Source organism: Tripterygium wilfordii, chromosome 2 (genome assembly GCF_013401445.1).
Source record: "Tripterygium wilfordii isolate XIE 37 chromosome 2, ASM1340144v1, whole genome shotgun sequence".
Lineage (NCBI taxonomy): Eukaryota > Viridiplantae > Streptophyta > Magnoliopsida > Celastrales > Celastraceae > Tripterygium > Tripterygium wilfordii.
Window position 1 is genome coordinate 8119777 of NC_052233.1, and position 18932 is coordinate 8138708.

Below are 18932 nucleotides of genomic sequence, written 5' to 3' on the forward strand. Positions count from 1 at the left end.
CGTTGGTCGGAAATTTAGTGAGCACTCCAATAAATGGAGTTGAGAATTGATTTAAGTCATTGTTGACAATTAATACATACCTAAAGCAGTTTAAGAGTTGTGATCTAAACTGCAAAACATTTTAAAAAAAAAATTAGCAGCAAAAACCTAAGAAATTAAGCGTTGAGGTTGTTGTAGGTCAAAGTTTACTCGGAAAGCAAAGAAGAAAATAAATCCCTACTGGAGGAACATTTTCAGTCATCTAAAATTAGTCCTGCAGTCCTGTGTTTTCTACTTTCACCTCTTCACATTTCTTCACCTTGAAATATCACATTTTGGGGTGCAGCAGCCTAGTTGTTCAATCTCCCAGCTTAGTTTTGAGGCTACTCTTTCGTGCCGCGGAAAATATTCCTGGAATTTAAAGAATCATTTCCTCCATTCTAGTGTAAATCTAAGATTATATGCTATATATATATAGGATTGGGTAAGTTAGTACCTCCATTTTCTTGACCAACTCGTTTGGGGTAGGGGCAGAGACAATGATATGTCTTGCAGTTGGACAAATGAAGCCTTCCTCTACTGCCTTGTCAATGAATGACAACAAGGAGTTGTAGTACCCATCCACATTCAATAATCCAACCTGTAAACACACAGTTCAGGGAACCTTTGGTTATTCAGTTTATGGCAAAAGTTTCATTCATGCTAATTATATATATCATGTATCAAACTCAATATATATATATATGATCCGAGTGCTAGAATCATCCGTTACCGGCTTGTCGTGGATGCCAAGCTGAGCCCATGTTATCACTTCAAGAAGCTCTTCAAGGGTCCCATAACCACCTTCATTTACACACAGTAGAACTTGTTTCAGATGAGATGCTAGGGAAAATCCAATTATCCAAGTATGAATTTTAACTAAACAGCTTATATGTTATTTTATTGTTGTTTTCTCTTTGGGCTGTTAAAGGTCCCATTCAAGAGCCAGTTTATAAGGGTTACTGGGTTAGATCGTTTTCAAAATGCACTGCCCTGGCCTTAAATTACTTGTTTCGGCCCGGGAAGGAACTGAAGATGAGGCCCAAAAGCACTGAAAATCTGGCCCATGCAAGTTTGTAGCCGGCAAAAGGACCAGATTTGATGGACAAAAGACTGAAATTCTCTCCTTAATTAATCTGCTGAATAAATGTTACCGTAACCTCACAGACAAAGGACTAGTTGCCTGGTTTGTACTAGAGTGCCTCACACCACAAGTTAAGCTTTCAGTGCCAGCTTTTTTTTCTGATAAATCATGATAATGAACTGAGAATTGCAAGACCAGGGTATTAACTATGAAGGGGAAAGGCAGCAGCTCTCTAGTCATTTGTCTCTCATTTGGGTTTATAATGCCTTGATGATTACAATCTTCACTCCATTTGCCATTTCTTCACCTATGCTTTAGCATATATTTTGACATGAAAATCATATTTTTATTATGGTACTTAGTACTATGTGCAAAAATCTCTCTCCATATGTGGATCATATCATATGTATATATATGTATACTAACCAGGTAAGGCAATAAAGGCATCTGACTGTCTAGCCATCTCTGCCTTCCTTTGGTGCATATCAGCAACTGCCTTCACTTCCCCTACTGTTTCTCCTGTTATCTGCATCAAATGCAATCAAGTTCATCAGAGACTCACACACACACACAATAAATATGTGGACAGTGGACTTCATCATGTAAAAAAAAAGAAGAAGACCAAGTGTAAGAATCTTGCAAGTTGGCATATAAGGTTATTGGAGAGGGACAAAAGACATTGATGGAGCAAGTTCATGCAGAATCCCAATGTGAAAATTGAGGACAAGATTCATAAGATCCCATGCAAGAAATACAGAAGAGACAAGTGTGTGAAATTCATATTTAAAGATAACTAAAGTGAGGTAGAAATTCATGCAAAAGGAGCTACCACATGAATATCTAAAAGATCCACAATAAAAAAGAAAAATAAAAGCAAACAAGATTATGCATATATAAATATATAATGAAATTAAGGATATGTAGTTATGTACCTCTCTTGGCATGAGTGTCTTGGGGATAACTCTGCAGACAATAACAAGACAAAAATTACTAAATTAGTAAAGAAGGATGAAGAACAAACCAAATCCTATCCAAGAAATTCATTGGTTATCTAATATGCAAAAAATTAAAGAAGCAGATAAAATTGAAGAAAAGAAAAGAGAAATTGAGATAAGATTCTTACCCAATAACATGGCGGCCACCATCATATACAGCTTGAGAAATCAAACCCATCAACCCTATGCTCCCTCCTCCATAAACCAAATCAATATTTCTTGAAACCTGAAAGAGAAAAAAAGAAAGGAAATATTAGCTCATTCAGACAAATTGTGCAGTAAACCAAGTTCACTGAAAATGAATTCCAAGTTCTGCTTTCATTAAGCACCCAATAAATCACATTTTACTTTCAAGAAATTCCCTGGTAGATTCTTCTACAATACCCCATTTTTGCCACATCTTGCTCCTAAATAATATTTTGATTGGTTGGAAATTAATGTTCTTTCTCAGCATAAAAAAAGCAGAGTTCACTTATGAACCAAGAAACAGAGCCAGTAATGGCAGAAATCCCACAAAGCAAAAAAAGCACAAACCAACCAAATTAAAAGAAAACCCAGAACGAGAAATCAACAAAATCACAAAAAGAATAATAAGATTAATTGAAAACAGATTTAAGAATTCGAAACAGAGCCGAAAGACCAGACAAAGAGCAAAACAGAGAGGCAGTACCAACTCCTTTCCAAGCTCAACAGCAGCATCTTTATAGCTACTCTTCTTCCCTGGACTACTCCCACAAAACACACAGATCCTCTTAAACTTGGATTGCTTCATTTCCTTCTCTCTCTCCATCTCTCTCAGACTCACACACTTTTCTTAAAACCTATTCGCTAGTATTATATCCTCTGTTTCAGACCTCCACTGTTTGACAATTGGAGAGTGGTTCTAGTGTCGTTGGTCGGCTGTCCATATATATAACGGTTCGCACAGGCGAGCGCACATTAGCACGAGTACGTCCCTCACTCTGTAAATCCATCCATATATACCTTTAAAAACAGAGTACAGACAGTGATAGTCTATGATTGCGTCACTCAATTAGCCCACTTAACCCACCAATGAAATTGCCTTCACCATTTGTGCTCTATAGACGTCATGCTCAATTTACTAATCAAAAACGCGTGAAAGAAAGCATTGAGCTTTTTACATATTAGTCCCTCAAATCTTAATTATTGTGAGTTTAATCTTCACATTTTGGTCTAATTGGAAGTCGGGACTGCTTGCTAGTTTTGGTAGTTGGTACGGTAAAGAAAATATGAAAAGGTTTGATTTTTTTTTTAAAAATTAGAACCACGTCGTATAAATTTGTTCTTTGAAAATTTGATATGTGCTTAAAACTTATGTTGTCCGGTAGCATGACTACAAGAGTATTACTTCCACTGAAAATCTAATTTATGACCTCTCGAAGTCGTACGGTTTGACCTAAAAAAATTCACCGACTAAGTCATCATCTAAGTGGTTTGATTGTTGACTGTGCAACAAAACTTATGGTGACTTCTTGTAAAATTGGTAAAATAAGCTTTCACAATCAATAATTTTTTAAACTTGGTATCCTTCACACTTGGTTACATAAGAAAGTAAAATTGAAAGCCCTCTTTCTCAATAAATCGAGAAAAAAAATAGTTGTCTTTTCTTGCACTCTTTGTCATCAAGCTTAGAATGACTAAAATCTGGCGGTGGAATAATTTATTTTTAAAAAATTATTTTGGAGAGTTTGCATCAACTAGTTATATATATATATATATATATAGTGAGTTAATTACTAGTATTGTATGAAATTCAGTGCTCTGAAAGCATCATCCTTGTTTGTTTAAGTTATAGAGACATAATGCAGAAGAGAATGTAATGAAGTTATATGCAAGGGTAATTGACCCATCTTTACAATGTACCCCCAACTGCCTTCACTCACAAGACATAACTCAACTGTTGTATGCATAGGAAACATTTTATAATTTTATTACAAAAACCAACAAATTCTTTCCATTCGCTCTCTCACTCTCAGCTGGAACCAACCACGTTGTCCCAAACCCCACTATTTCGTGCTCAATATATATATATTTTTTATCCTATTACTAGCTAGTAATATAATTTACTCACTGTATTTTAGGAAACAACAATTAACTCTCTAACCCAAATTTGACTATCATTATAAGATATCATCCGTATTCCCAAGCCCAACTCATCACCAAGCCTTTTAGAACCTTCTAAAACTCACGTCTTTAAAACACATCTTACTAAGTTAAGGAAATCGTGGACTTATATCATATCCATTAAATATTTGTTTTCATCTCATCTTGATATGATCAAGACCTGGTCAAGATGAGTGTAATTTCGTCAACGGTACTGTTTATTTTTTTGACTGGGAATCCATATCATGGCTTCATTTCCTTCCACACTTATCCGTGCATCGAGAGTCGAGACCTAATATGCGCCTTCATCTTCTTATGTTTTGCTTTTGATGGAGTTGCTATTGTGGGTTCATTTGATTATTTCTTTCTTTTTCTATTTATGTTGGTGGTGGAAGGAAAAAAGGTGTTCAAATGTATATGCCTAGCTCCTTTGAATCATCACCAACTGAGCCATTTTTTTTCAACGAACAATGATGTTTAAACTCTCCTTTTCTATGTGGTCACAGCAAAAAACATGCCGAAATTTGGTGGTTTTCCAGTCCACCCAAATGAAACAAGCAGATCATCATGATATCTGAAAAGGGTCATGCATAATGTGTATATATATATATATAATAATATATAATGTTCAGTGAATGTGCTTTTATAAGCAACGTGCATCTTTGAAGAAAACCTTGAACCTAGCTACAATATTATTCATACATATATGTATTTTTCTTCTTCTAGCTATTTTATATATATTTATATATTTGGAAAAGAAATGCAATGCGTCTCCTTTGACTGACACGTATAAGACCAGCAGGAAAGCCAAACATTGAAGACATAAACATGTGCCACTTTCTGCTTATGTTCGTGCATTTGTTGCTCTCTATCTTCCTATGTATCTTCTCTTAAGTGGAGCATAATGGGGAATACTGTTGGACATGAATTTTATTCTAGGGTATAAAGAACACTGTCTATTCCATCTGCAACAGATCCAAGTTGTACTGTGATCTCAGTGATTGCTTCGTGCAATTTATCTGGGTCATGAGTACTTGCTTGTCTGCCCCATGACATATATCGAACACCTTGTATGGCATACTTTGAAACCATAAATTGTCTTTTGTAGTCTTGAACTTTGTCGGTTGCTTTTTTAAGTCTCCTTTTGGTTTCCCTCAAAGCTTCTTGTAGAGATTCGATGGTTTTCTGGGGATCGTCCTCGTATACGTCTTCCCTTATAGTGGAGAGGTTGAATCTGGGATCATTTCCACCTTCATCTTTTTTAGAAGTAGAACCTTCATCAGTTCTAGACCTTTTTACAGGTGGAGAGTTAGGAGTATCCATCCTTGAAGATTTCTTGAGGAAGATATTGATTTCTGTTGATTCTTACTTTTGAATATTTATACGAATGGAATATGAAGGAAGTGTTGGACCAAGACTTACTGTCTAGGTCAACATTGTGTTTTTGATGATTGTGTATGATTGTATACTAAAATGTGTGTGAGCATGCTTGACTTGAACATATCCTAAAATGCTAGAAAACATGCTTAAATGGTTATTTGGTTAATTGTTTAATATCTTAATTGTGCATATACACTTAAATGAAGGCTTATGCATATCTCTATGTGAATTTGATATCTATATATTTTTGAGATAGTGCTGGAAATTAAGTTTTGAAAACAAACATACATGGACTAAGTTAGGGCATTAATCTTCTAATGATCATAACTTATCTTAACCAACTTAGGTCCAAATTACTTGAAACTTGAACCACATGCACATGAAGGTTTAATATATGTTCTAGGACTATAATCATGAGAAATTAAGTGCATCACATATATATTTGGTCATATGCTTAAATTCCGCCAAAACTAGGTTTTACCTAATTTTGTGCATATGTGTTCTTTGTGAACGTGGTGAACCAAATGAACTCCGATTTAAATGAAATTTCGTGTGCATCTTTGTTTCATCACTATGAACATATTTGATTTAGTAAAGTTCAAGAGAAAAGGTCATTTACACTAAGTTTGCAAAATGACTTTGAATTTACACTTAGAATTTATCGGTTTCACTATTAGTGATCTAATTGCTTGGTTGAGTGACCAAACGATCTCCGATTGTTATGAAATTTTACATGGACATTCTAATACATATAAAATGATTTATCATGCAGTAATATGAATTTTCTGGGTTGTTTTTCTAATGTAATTAACCTATGCGCTCCATATGAAGCTCTTTGAGCTTACATACAATTGGGGAGTTCTACCTCCTATTTCCTTGTAGGTTAATCATCATTGTGGTCTCATATGACTCAGAATTCAGTATGCTCAAGTGAATTGAAGTCCGGTTTTCGAGTATGAGCTTGGATCTCTAGAAAACCAAGAAAAACCTATGTTCATCAACCTTCCACTAAGGCATTTTGATTGATGATTGGAACTAGCCTTAGGGCTGTATAATATGGATATATTGGTGCTGCCAAATTCAGAGTTTGAAGTCAAGATTGGAGGGACATGTTTGGTCACGTGAAGGATCTCTTGTCTTCATCAAACAAGATCTTGCACATGCTTCCTTTATTGAGGTCAATGATCAGATTTTTGTGAGAAGACAATTGATGAAGCTAAAGGACAAATGCAATGGTTGAAATTTGTAAGAGATGAGAAAGTATATTTTGCAACTAGACAAGACTTAGATTATGAAGATATTCTTGAAGACTACAAGCTCCAACGGTACACTAATCTATGGCCGAGATTGAATTGTTTTGAATTATGAATGGATCATATTACAACAAGACTTGAAGGGTTAAGATGATCATTTAAAGGTGAATCCAATGGTTGTGCATAAGACAACATTCTTGCTTGCAATTTTTGACTTAAAAGAAGATCTTACTTGATTTTTGGAGTCAAAGATGGCTGCAAGTTGCTACACATTTAAAAGGAAATTGTTGGAGATACCAATGCCAAGATTTGGTGCAAGTTTGATCAAATGGTCAAAGATGACAAAATTGTTGGAGATACCAAGGTCAAGATTTGGTGCAAGTTTAATCAAATGGTCAAAGATGGCTGCAAGTGCACATGACAACTCAAATCTTGCAAAGCTAGACTTGGAAAATAATGCAAGTGCAACGGCTACATATTGCAAGGTTGAGATTTAATGATCTATCCATTCAATGGCCAAGATTTGCACATGTAATTGAAGGTCGAGATTTGAAGATGGAAAAAGATCCAATGGTGGAAATCACAAGAGCTTGGTAAATTATAAAGAGGGGTTCTTCCTCATTCCAACTTGGAGAAGCCAAAAGTTACATTGAAGAAATTCTTGCTCTCAAAGCTTTCAAGCTAGTTTGTGCCATTGAATCCAAGCTTCTACCCAAGCCACTCTAAAGGCTTCCTCACTATTTTGCTTTTGCAAAGAGGGAGTGCTTCTTATTTGACTTCTTATTTTCAGATTCGAAAATCCTCATTATTCTTCATTTTCTATCCAACCCGTGAGGTGATATTGTGATTCTTGAGTGTTCCTCAACCCCATTTGCTTAGTGCAAACCTTGAGTGAACCATTTATACCGAACACTTGTAAAAGTCCCTTCATTGGGCAAAAACCTTGTTGAGGTTGAGTTTAAGGGAGTGCTTGAAACCCTTGGTTGTAAAGTTTGAAGATTATCTTGAAATCTTCAGTTTTAAGGGTGACCTAAAAACCCTTGTGAGTTTTGTGGAGCTCTTGAGAAAACCACATCCTTAGTGGAGGTTGGAAAATCCTAGGTTGGTGAACCTAGGTAGTAGATGTAGGAGAAGAGTCTCCGAACTACTATAAATTGCTGTGTGGACTTTCTTGATTGCATTGCTTGCTTGTTGATTGATTAAGTGTTTTGATTGCAGAATTTTCTGAACCACTAGTCTGTCCGTGCACTGTTCACATAGCTAAACTTTGAATTTTAATTTGAATTTTTGATATAGTATTCATTAGGGTGTTGTGATACTGCATACCAAATTTCATTGAATTCTGACTTGATTTGCTAGGTGAAATTTGAGTTGTAAAATCTGTGCGCAGTGTGTTGTTTAAAAAATCTGTTTTTGCAATTCCTTGATTATTTGATAATTGATCATTCACCATATTGTATCACATCTTGCATTGAAATGAATATTGATTAAGATAATTATTAGAGTCCAAGTTTGTGTGCTAATTGTTAATTGACATTGATTTCCTTTTAAATTATAAAAAGAGATTCCTATCGGAATTTGGGGACACAATTCACCTCCCCTTTTGTGTTAAATACGATCCATCAAATACTAATTATAGAAAGCTTGGAAAAATTGGCTTCTCCAAACTTGGAAATTTGGCCAAGTATACTTTAGTAATTTTCAAAAAATACATGAAGGAATTAATGAAAACCTTTATATATATAATTTTAAGCATAAGAAAATATGAAGAAAATAACTAGTATAACACAGAAGGAACTAATTGAATTAGTCGAGATATTAGTAAAAAATGGCCTAGTTATAATATAAGTAAATATATTATTATTTATCCCAATAAAATGGTGGAATTCCTAGTCAGAAAAAACAAGTATTTCAGTGCATATACAGTTTCATCCCACTATCATTTATATGAGTTAATGATTATGAGCCTTTATGGGTGTATGTTATTATAGTTACATTATGGCCATTTTCCGATTTCCACTTGGACAGTATTAAACCCTCTTGTAATCTGTAATCATACTTGTCCCTCCTATTAGGAATTGAACCCTAGCTACCTATTTTGTTCTTTTCCTCTCATATATATATATCATAAATTCATCACACACACAGACATGCATGCATACATACATATATACACACACACACATATATAACTATTTTGTTCTTGTTCTCTCATATAAGATTGCTCATAAGGAGGGACAAAAAAAAAACTTCACAAAGAAAGACTACGCCACAAAAATATACACACACGTACACCTTTTTGGATAAGGCACATGCATGCATCTCTTTCATGGAAGGGTCGACCACTCTCACTCAACGAAAGTCTAAAACACAAAGCGTAATTAATGCACCTACTTTGGAATAATTTGAAGTATCACAACCTATAATTAAATTTGGTAATGATTAATTATTTGAAAATTTTGACTGTAGAGAACTAATGAAATATTGACCAAAAAAAGAAGAGTCAACTAACTAACTACCTATGTACTGTACCATCATGTTAGGTAAAAACCATAAGGTCTAGTGATTTTCAAAGTTAATTTTGACAATAACAATGTCTGTTAATTAAAGGGATCAGCACCGACTTCCAATTTGTCTGAAGAGAAAGAATGAATGTCACGTTATTTTTCTAATTGACTGCTCACTTTGCTACATCAACATCGGAGGCCAACCAATACAATTTGATAAAAGTAGACAAGGCAAATATGTTTACGTAATTTCAGATAAAACATAACCATATATGGCTTTTATCATCGATTATCACATATGCCTTTTCCGTCAGACCACACGGCTAGAAAATAAGGATCTTGGACCACTTGGGTGATATGAACCTTCATAGGATCAAACCGTATGGAATCGAAATATTTTAAATTGATTTTCATTCTGAGCAATATACCCTTATGACCATGCGTTATGTTTTAACCCAACTTATTATCTCGTTAAGTGAGAAATTTCTGTGCGTGCAGCTTAATTGCTCTAGTTTAGATCATTTTGAATGTTTAAAGGACAAGTTTGTATAGTTGTAATTGGATTGATTTTTGAAACATTGAGTTGCAACTATAAATGTTTAGCCGCTTATGCTTATCCATCTGCATGTGGTTCTGTACCTTCAAACGTGTCTTCTGGTTCAGTGACCAGTTGACATCACCAAAATATTACTCTGAACAGGCCCCCCTCTTTCATGAACCACACAAAAATATATATATATATATATATATATATATATATATATATATATATATTCTCACGTAAGGATTTAAAATAAGGGTGTAAAATAAAAATCTATATTTAATGGTGCGGATGAGTGACATGACAAGTGGGGGTCATTCTCTTCTTTTCCATTAATTCCATTGATTTTTTTGCTTAATTTCCCACGTATGGTGTTGCATTGATCAGTTGATAAATTTAAACAACATCAATGTGAAAGAGGGAAATTAAATTCAACTGTCAATGAGAATTTTCAAGTTTAAATAATGATTAAAAGAATCAAAGAGCACCTGATCACCTTGACTTAAATGTCCAAATGGCAAAATCTGATTATTTTTTTCTAATTAAGTTAATGTATCATTGTCACCATCATTTTCAAGAAGACAAAGAGAATAAACCTCCTCTCTCCCTCTCCCTCTCTCTCTCTCTCTCTCTCTATATATATATATAGTCATGCATGTGAATGAACATGAAATTATCTAAACTCTACTTCACATCCAACTTTCTGCTAGAGTTAATTATTAATTGGTCCTATATATATATATATATATATAGAGAAATTCTCCTATGTGGATCAAAAGTGTGGACCAAATTTGTGGACTTGTTTTTCAACCTTAGATGTGGTGGGTCCCATAATAAATGTGTGGCCCCCACCTATGTTGTGTTTTATTACAACCATTGGATTTTGGTCCACAAACTTGGTCCACACTTTTTGATCCACATAGGAGAATTCCTGTATATATATATATGATTAGTGATACTCATGTGTATATATATATCTTGAACAAACTTGATCTTCATATATCTTTTTTTTTAAAAAAAAGAAGAAGAAAATCAAGTGTCTGATTGAGCAGCAACTAATCAAGTACACGTGCATGCTAATATGCTATTGCTATTGTAAAAAGAAAACACATGAAATCGTACGATTAGTAAGAATACTGCTAGCTCCACAAAGTCATCATAAAAGAAAATTAAAAATAAAAGGGGGTCTCTATTTTGACAAATTGAAGCAAAATTTAAACCTTGTTGACCACATTTGGAATCTTTTTAATTTGCATATTATAACAAAAATACAATACACCATGCATGAGCTTTTGAGAGCTAATGGAAAGCATTGCATTACTTGTGTCAGAAATTGAAATTCTAATTGGAAAATCTTTAATGGGTTTTAATTTGAGAAAAATACTTTGAGACTCCCAATTTATCATCTTCATTTTATTCTCAATCCATGCGAAGTGTTAGATATTAAGGAGCCCTACATACGTGTTTCTAATCGATGGTTTTCTCACAGACCACCTAGTTTGAGGGTAAAATGAGAGTAAAAAATTGAACAAAAATGACATGTAGCCCACAATTTGATAGTCCATGAGAACTCAACAGGTTTATTCCATTGATTTAATAAATGGAACAGTTTTATTTCCACTCTTTTATCACATAATTCATTGTCCAAAATTGATTGTTTTAATATAGATTCTATTGTTTTTTAAAGTACAGTCTAAAATTCATTGTTTTAGTTCTGAATTCCATTGAAAAAACAATGGAATTAATATTTACCCAATAAAATTTATCGACAATGGATCTTATTAGAAAGAGTTTTATGCACTGATTTTGAATATATAATTTTTTTTAAAATCTAACATGTATTTTGAGGGTTAAAACGTTTTAAAATTTCGTTTTAGAGACTTGAGTTCTCATAAACTATCACTATATGGGCTACCTAGTACTACTGTAAATTGAAAGTCTGTAACATATGCTCGTAATTTAATTTATACGGCCAACTTGAGGAAGTGGTTTGCTTATCATCAACAAATGAATGATATTTTTTTGTCAAATTAACAAAAAGGTTGTCATCCATTAAAGTGTACAAATTACAACTTTTCAATCAGCTAATCAAGTGTGTTCATAGGGGATTCAAATAGTATACTCAAGTGATTAGTTAAGATTATTGGCAAGTTTGGTGACATGTTTTCTTGTTTAATTGAAGATTAGGTCATCAACCCCCTTTTTTACTTTCAACACAACTAATTATACATATAGTTTCCCTCTCTTGCTGGGAAACTAATTTGTCAACGGTCAAGGACAGAAATTTGTTCCAAGTAATATGGCTATAATCAAGTTGTCTTATACCATTAAACAAGGAAGACCATATTGATCCAACAAGTTAAAAACCACATGTATATTTGTTCTTTAAATGATTTGAAGCTCTAATCACTTTTGAAAATTGAAGTTAAAAGGGCTTTGTTAGTTCATACTTTTGATGTGAAATTAATCAACTTTGGTAGAACTAGTCAGAGTGGGCCCATGAGAAATGACTAAACCCACTTAAAAAAGATATGAGTGTTTACGCTCAGTTTGTCGACATAAATTTAACCATCCGTTCAATAGATTATTGATTGTAGGACGATAAGGGCAATGGGACCCCATAAAGTGTCCCATTTAGCAAAGGGAGGGGTTGGTGACTTTAATGTTTGCAAAGGAATGTGGGACTCTGACTAAGTAATTGGGGCCCATTTGGGTTTCTCTTTAAGTGATATTTGTCCCACTTTTGGAGGTAAAATTCAGATTTCACCATTTCAATTTGTCTCTCATCATCACTATTTTGATCTTTCTGTGGAGCTTCTCTCTTATCCTTTCCTCTGTGTTTTGTCTGTTTCCATGTCGTAGAGGATTCCACTTTTTAGGGTTTGTCCTCTTGTTTCTCTCCAAGTTTCTAAACATGCCGTCATCATGACTTGTTAAAATAACCCCAATCCCTAAATTCAATTACTTTATGTTGATAATACCAAAAATACCTTTCACTAAAATAACAACGCATGACGTAGGTCACGACACATGACATCAAGATACGGAACTAACACATTGGCGAGTTACCGAATAAGTTCCCATCGAGCCATCGACCAAGGTACAACTGAGCAAATGGTAATTAAGGAGTTGCTAAACAATGCATCCGAACAGTGTGGTCGAGAAGAGAAGACATCTCAATACTAAATCAAGCAATATCACATCAGAAACCCTAAGTAACCAAAACCCAAAGGAAATGAGTTGAAAAATAAAGTTACTATTGTCTATTGCACTTGAATACTTGATCCAAGTTGCTTGGAGTATAATGCTAGTTTAATCCAAATAAAGTTTCCTCTATTTAAATAAAAAAAAGTTGGAATTTTTAATGGGTCAAAGATTATGGGCTCCGAAAGCAAAGCTTCTGTTCTTAAAACTGTAATAATAACACCTCTTTTGTTTTAAAATTTATCCTAAAGCACTTTTGCTAATTGACTACTGAGGTTCAAATTTTCAGATTGAATGGCATTGGCAATGGTGACTTCTTTTGTGAAAGCATACTAAGTTTGTATATTGTTATATGCTTCAGCCTTCAGGTCATCAGGTGCAGGTGCTTTTCAGCGAAGAATATCTAAAGATTGCTTCTATTCCTACATTCACACTAATAGGCTACTGTGTTTGGGTTTGAAAAAAGATTGGGATCTGATTAGAAATTTACATGGGCTTTCATATGGGCCTTTTATTGTATTCACAGTTAATCGCTACGAAACCATAACCGGGCCAAGCTTAAGAACCCATGGGTGAAACATGGGCCTACAAAGATATGAACAACCCCGTCATACATTATTTTGCGACGCTCTCATGCTTTTAAACAGGCCGAGTCCAAAGCCTTAGTATAATATGTGGACGAGAGCCCTTATAGTGACCATCACAGATGTTCAGTCTGTTTATAAAATTCAAAAATTATATGGATTCACACTGATGAACAAACGGAATGTCTGTGATTAAAACGACAGGAAAATTGGAGCGACTTCTACTAGGTTCTTAACCCATGGAAGATGTTATCGAGCATCAAGAAGTGAAGTTTAACATGCAATTATGCCTTCTACTAGGTTCTTAATCCATAAGTTGTATTTATTTTTTTGGCTTTTCTACTATAAATTACTGCCTCCAATATCTAACTGAATCACCTAACTATATCCTTATAAGGTATATGAACACCAAAAATAAAACAATAACATTAGGGCATCCCTGCTTCTACCTAGTTAGGAGAAAGGAAAAAATGTACAGAAAGAGTATTCCTCTGATTAATATATAGTCCATTTATTCCTCGTCAATAGAAAAATCCGGCTCTGCCGGTTTCTGCAGTGAGCTCACAACACCAAAACTGGATCTAGAATGATTACTTGCTCCCCTTTTGGTGCTTGCTACCAACCTTGCTACATATGTGAGTAAGCCTGACCATGATGAGGGCGATTCGGGCTCAGTGGCCATGGTGTTTTCATAAGCCTTTAATTTAGCTGCTTCCTTTCGTTTTTTGAACCGGCGCCACGCTGCTTGTATGAAACAAGCAGCCCACAATCTCCACTGGTGTGAGTGGAACCTGAACTTGTGTTTGATTTGCTTACTGTGCAATCTTCTAAATTGTGCCGCTACAAACTTCAAGTCTTCTGCTTGTAAAGCAAATGCCTCTACTTCTGAAATGGGCTTGATTGTGCGAGTGGACGATGGGAGGATGACGCTAGGACGGGGATCCAAGGCCCATGTAAGCAATTCCTCACCACAGAAGTCTCCAGGACCAATGCGGCAAGAGTTGAAGAATCCAGTGCGACCACCATCAGTGGTACAGGAATCAAGGTGTCCGCGGATTATGAAGAGCATCTCATTAACAGGATCTCCTTCACGCACTAGAAATGTGCCTTCAGTGCATAAGGCCGGTTTAAGCCTTCCACATATTGCATCTAGCATCCTTTCATCCATTTGATCAAACAGCGGAACCTTTCACGAAAGGAAACAAGATTATGTATAAATTAACTGATGAAACATAATCGTTTTCTGTGGTTTTGGAAGATTGACTGAGAAAGATATAATTGAAAGTATCATCGACCATGCATCAGTATAACAGATCAAATCATGAAAATGACTCTTTTTCTATCTTCAATAGGTTTGCCTCTCAACTTAATTGAAGTTACTCAAGTCCGCTTTTGTCATGGGTTATACAACATCCATGCCAAGTTAAGAACATGAATAATAAGAATGTGGGATGGCTTACTCGTCGAACTAGATCAAGGCATAGATGACGCTTGATAGCTCTTCTAAGATCCAAAGGAAGGCATTTGAGAACAGTTTCTTCATCCACTCCATGTGTAGCTACCCACTTGTACTGATCATATTTCACAACGGACTGCTTTAACTCTTGAGGGAGCTGCCTGTGATGCATCCAAAGCTCTGTATCAGTTCTCTTGATCCTCCATTCTTCTAAACGAACAGTTATCGACTGAAGATAAGTCTGGTAATTATAGAGTAGATGATCAGAACTTCCATAACAAGCAAATTTAAGGAACCTAGGAAAAATTCTGTAGGGCAAATGCTTTAGATAAACACATAAAAATGGCTGTGCATGGCTAGGTATCTCTCTACAGCCTTTCCTTATTGAATAACCTAGAAAGGCAACCACCCCAAGATAACAGTCAGAGTTTTGAACCAGATAAACATGAATAGCAGTTACAATTGTACCAGTTTAAGAACTTACTCGCACATTGCCGATCAGCTTGGCAAAGAGAACCAAACCTAGCGTTACGACTATGATGACAAAAATTATTTCCCCTGCATATGTGCTCGTGGAAAGATTCTGACCAAAAGAGCTGCAACATTAGTGGAAAACGACATTAAAGCTCAATTAGCTTCTGCATCAAGCTGGCACATCGGCATACTTAATCTCACATAGAAAAGTTTGATGATGTTATATCTCATGAAGCAAATTTTGATAGGAAAATTCAACAAAATGGTCAGACTAATTTTAGAAACTGATTACCTCAGGTTCCTTACGCCCCACCAAAGACAGTAGAAGTATTTGTTGAAGAATGGTGCAGTTGTAACATGCAAGGTCACTGCATCACCATAGATACCGAATTGATAAAAGTTACTAGCCGGATCACATTGATCTGTAATATTGCTTGATTTAAACCAAGACTCCCTAAGAGAGTCGTAAATACTGTGGCAGTCGAAGAATCCATGCTGACACGATGGCTTCTCACTATCACAGACACTTTTCCAGCATGCTTCTTCTCGCTCAATTGAGAGAATATACCAGCAAGCTCCCATAACCTTTCAAAGATATGGAAATTAACATGTTTGAGTGTTAAAATCCAGCTAATCAGGAACATAAAGGATAAAAACATTATTTGTTTTGATCAGCTTTTCTTTTCTGATCTAGATTTCATGAGGAAATAGGAAGATTTTCTACTTACATGGCTTGCCAACAAGTAAAGTATCACGTTATATGCAGCTCCAGCCCATGCTGTTTCGGTCACAACTCCAGCGGCATCGATAATTTCCGATGAGAGTGGAAATATAAGAAATAGTCTCGGAAGGTATTGGAAAATGATGAAGAATCTCAGAACATTTTTTGTATATGTCATTGTTGAACCCCTAAGATTGGGGATAATAACCCAAATTAAGACCTGTAAGACAATAACAATTTCCAACGAATTATTGGCACTCAAAGTTCATCGAACCACAATCTGAAACAAGAAATTCATATCAGTTTCCTACCTGAGGAAGGGGCAGAGCAACAATAAGGTCAATCCAGAAATTCTTGTGTAGGTACCTTGTAGCAATCTTTGAAGAATCTATCACAAGCTCCCCTCTCCCAAAAACACGGGAAGAAGGTGCAACATAAGCTGTGCGGAACCGAATGAAAATCTGAACCATGTAGGAGATATCAGCAATTGATCTAACAATTGTAAGAAGGACTTTAAGAGGTATGTCAATATTTATACACGCTTCGTCTGATACTCCTGGTAGGAAAAAGAATAGAGGATCCACAAACAATGAAACTAAGCTCGCTGCCAAAAATATCTTGTTCCATCGTCGAATAGTTGGTCCACAAGGATCTAATATCTTTCTCTTCACTCTCTCATAGTCCTCGGAGAAGACTCTCGATAGCACTTTGACTTTCAATGATTTCCTTGATTTCCCATCTGCCTCCTCCTCATACTTGTTGCTTGAATCTAATATTCGGTTTCCCTTACTATCAAATCTATATTTAACTATGCCATCTCCATTGCTTGTTGGCAGCTTTTTTAATTGCGTATCATGTTGAAACCTGAAGTTCATTTCATAAATTATGAAGCTAAATAATCAACCCCAAAGCAATGGAAGGAAAAGATAAGGAAGTCTAGTGTAATCATGTCTTTAAAGTACAAACTTCACTGACTTTGAATTATCATATCCCATTGCACTCTTTTCAAATCAGCTGCTGCAGCTTCAAACTATGGATTCGATCTGCGATGCAAGAAACGATGATGAGGTCAATATATATATGTATAAGCCAAAGATGAACTTTTCTTTTAGCAGATGTTAGGCTCTGAATCTGAAACTGACCAGACATCAACTTAAAGCCACTAGTGCAAGAGAAAAATCAACGGAGGTTATCAATCATCAAGGATCATGCGAATAAATGACATAAAGATACATCAACTTGTATAAGAACCTTAAAAGACTGTCCCAACCTTTGAGGCCATAAGTTCAAGTCAACATGTGAACAATTTCTTTATTCAAACACTTGATCTTCATTATTTTGTTATTGCAAACAACTTTACAAAATATCAAACTTTCCTTAAATTCGACATCTCGTATCGCAAAAAGGTTTTCAAAACAGCAAATCTCTGTCATATTGTCATTACAATGAAGACGTCAAGCTGCGACCAGACCCAGAATCAAGAATACACACAATAACGAGAAGGAATCCCTCAAAATAAAACTGAATGAAATTAAAAAAAGTTTTCAAAAATTAGAATTTTGAATTGGGTAAGCGTCATGTCTTACAGAGATCCCAACAGACACGGAGGAGACTGATGCCAGACACAGAGAGCCAGAGAGGCTGAGGAAGTGTTGACTTCCAAAATTTGTCTGAAAAACCTACTCTTTTCACTTGGTTTCTCTATCTCTGACCCAATCTTGTACACAGATTTCCATCACAAATAACCCAGAAGCCAAAAATTGAAGATTCATATTCATGGACACTTTGTAATTTGTGATTGTGGAGCTGTTTCCATCATTGTACACCATGGAAAATTGTTATTGTCACCGCAAAATGGTTGAACATATGCAACTTGGAATTGTATCGGGAAATAATATTGTTTAAAAGAAATTAAATTTATGAAAATGGATTAAAGAGAGAGAGACAGTATCATATGATTGTGTCCAAATCGAAGATGGAAAAAGATTCTTATTTGACTTCGATTATTTTGAATTTATTTGTCTCAATCCGAGAAGTTGACTACGATGGATTTGAGCACCAATAGAATCTTGACATGTGTTTTGCCGGCTATAATTATTTTTCTCTTAAAAAAAATCTTATTCACATTCTAGTGTGTTTGGATTGAGTGATTTGGGAAAGAGAAGATAAAGAGAAGGGAAGGGAAGTGTGAGATGCAAAAAAAGGTGATCCACTTTCTTGTATGCAAAAATGGATCCAAATGAGAGAAAATGAGAAGATGCAAAAATTAGTTGTGACTTGTGACACATTATTTCAAATTTTGAAATGGGTTAATTTAAATGTATTTGATTATTTAAATTGGAGTTGATGATTTTTTGAGAATCCAAATAAGGTATTGTAGCGGTAATCAAATGGGAATTTTGATTATCCATTTTGTATTTTGTGTGATCAAATATTTATAAACTTGTGTGACATTAAATCCATAAAACCTAATCACAAGCAAAGATAACAGCTTTAATGATCGCCTTTTGAAGTTCTAGGCTATGTTTGGTGAGGCGGACAACAGAGTGGTACCGCTTTAGTGGTTCTGGTGTTGACGTGGGATTCATGCC

General features: G+C 35.2%; 2 protein-coding genes across 2 annotated transcripts; both read right to left on the minus strand.

Moving 5' to 3' along the window:
• Positions 1-39: 39 nt before the first annotated feature.
• On the minus strand, positions 40-3109 carry LOC120017061 (cytokinin riboside 5'-monophosphate phosphoribohydrolase LOG1-like). Its single transcript, XM_038870124.1, has 7 exons — positions 2768-3109; positions 2226-2323; positions 2035-2065; positions 1529-1628; positions 752-822; positions 476-619; positions 40-390 (listed from the first exon to the last, which is right to left on the minus strand). The coding sequence occupies exons 1-7, from the start codon at positions 2885-2887 to the stop codon at positions 295-297; spliced, it is 660 nt and encodes a 219-aa protein (XP_038726052.1). The 5' UTR covers positions 2888-3109; the 3' UTR covers positions 40-294.
• Positions 3110-13996: 10887 nt separating this feature from the next.
• On the minus strand, positions 13997-18232 carry LOC119980811 (protein CNGC15b-like). Its single transcript, XM_038823603.1, has 8 exons — positions 17928-18232; positions 17317-17384; positions 16653-17205; positions 16349-16561; positions 15913-16205; positions 15631-15742; positions 15151-15387; positions 13997-14876 (listed from the first exon to the last, which is right to left on the minus strand). Exons 2-8 carry the CDS (start codon positions 17334-17336, stop codon positions 14202-14204), a joined length of 2103 nt encoding a protein of 700 aa, XP_038679531.1. The 5' UTR covers positions 17337-17384; positions 17928-18232; the 3' UTR covers positions 13997-14201.
• Positions 18233-18932: the final 700 nt, after the last annotated feature.

Bases quoted from the DNA above. Each gene is read 5' to 3' on its own strand.
- LOC120017061 (XM_038870124.1), bottom strand. From the start codon at position 2,887: ATGGAGAGAGAGAAGGAAATGAAGCAATCCAAGTTTAAGAGGATCTGT. The intron at 2,066-2,225 runs GTAAGAATCTTA...TATTGTCTGCAG, and splicing joins GGTGGCCGCCATGTTATTGG to AGTTATCCCCAAGACACTCA. The intron at 391-475 runs GTACTAACTTAC...TTTAAATTCCAG, and splicing joins AGTTGGTCAAGAAAATGGAG to GAATATTTTCCGCGGCACGA.
- LOC119980811 (XM_038823603.1), bottom strand. From the start codon at position 17,336: ATGGGATATGATAATTCAAA. The intron at 17,206-17,316 runs GTCAGTGAAGTT...AATGAACTTCAG, and splicing joins ATGGGATATGATAATTCAAA to GTTTCAACATGATACGCAAT. The intron at 16,562-16,652 runs GTAGGAAACTGA...ATTGTCTTACAG, and splicing joins TTGCTCTGCCCCTTCCTCAG to GTCTTAATTTGGGTTATTAT.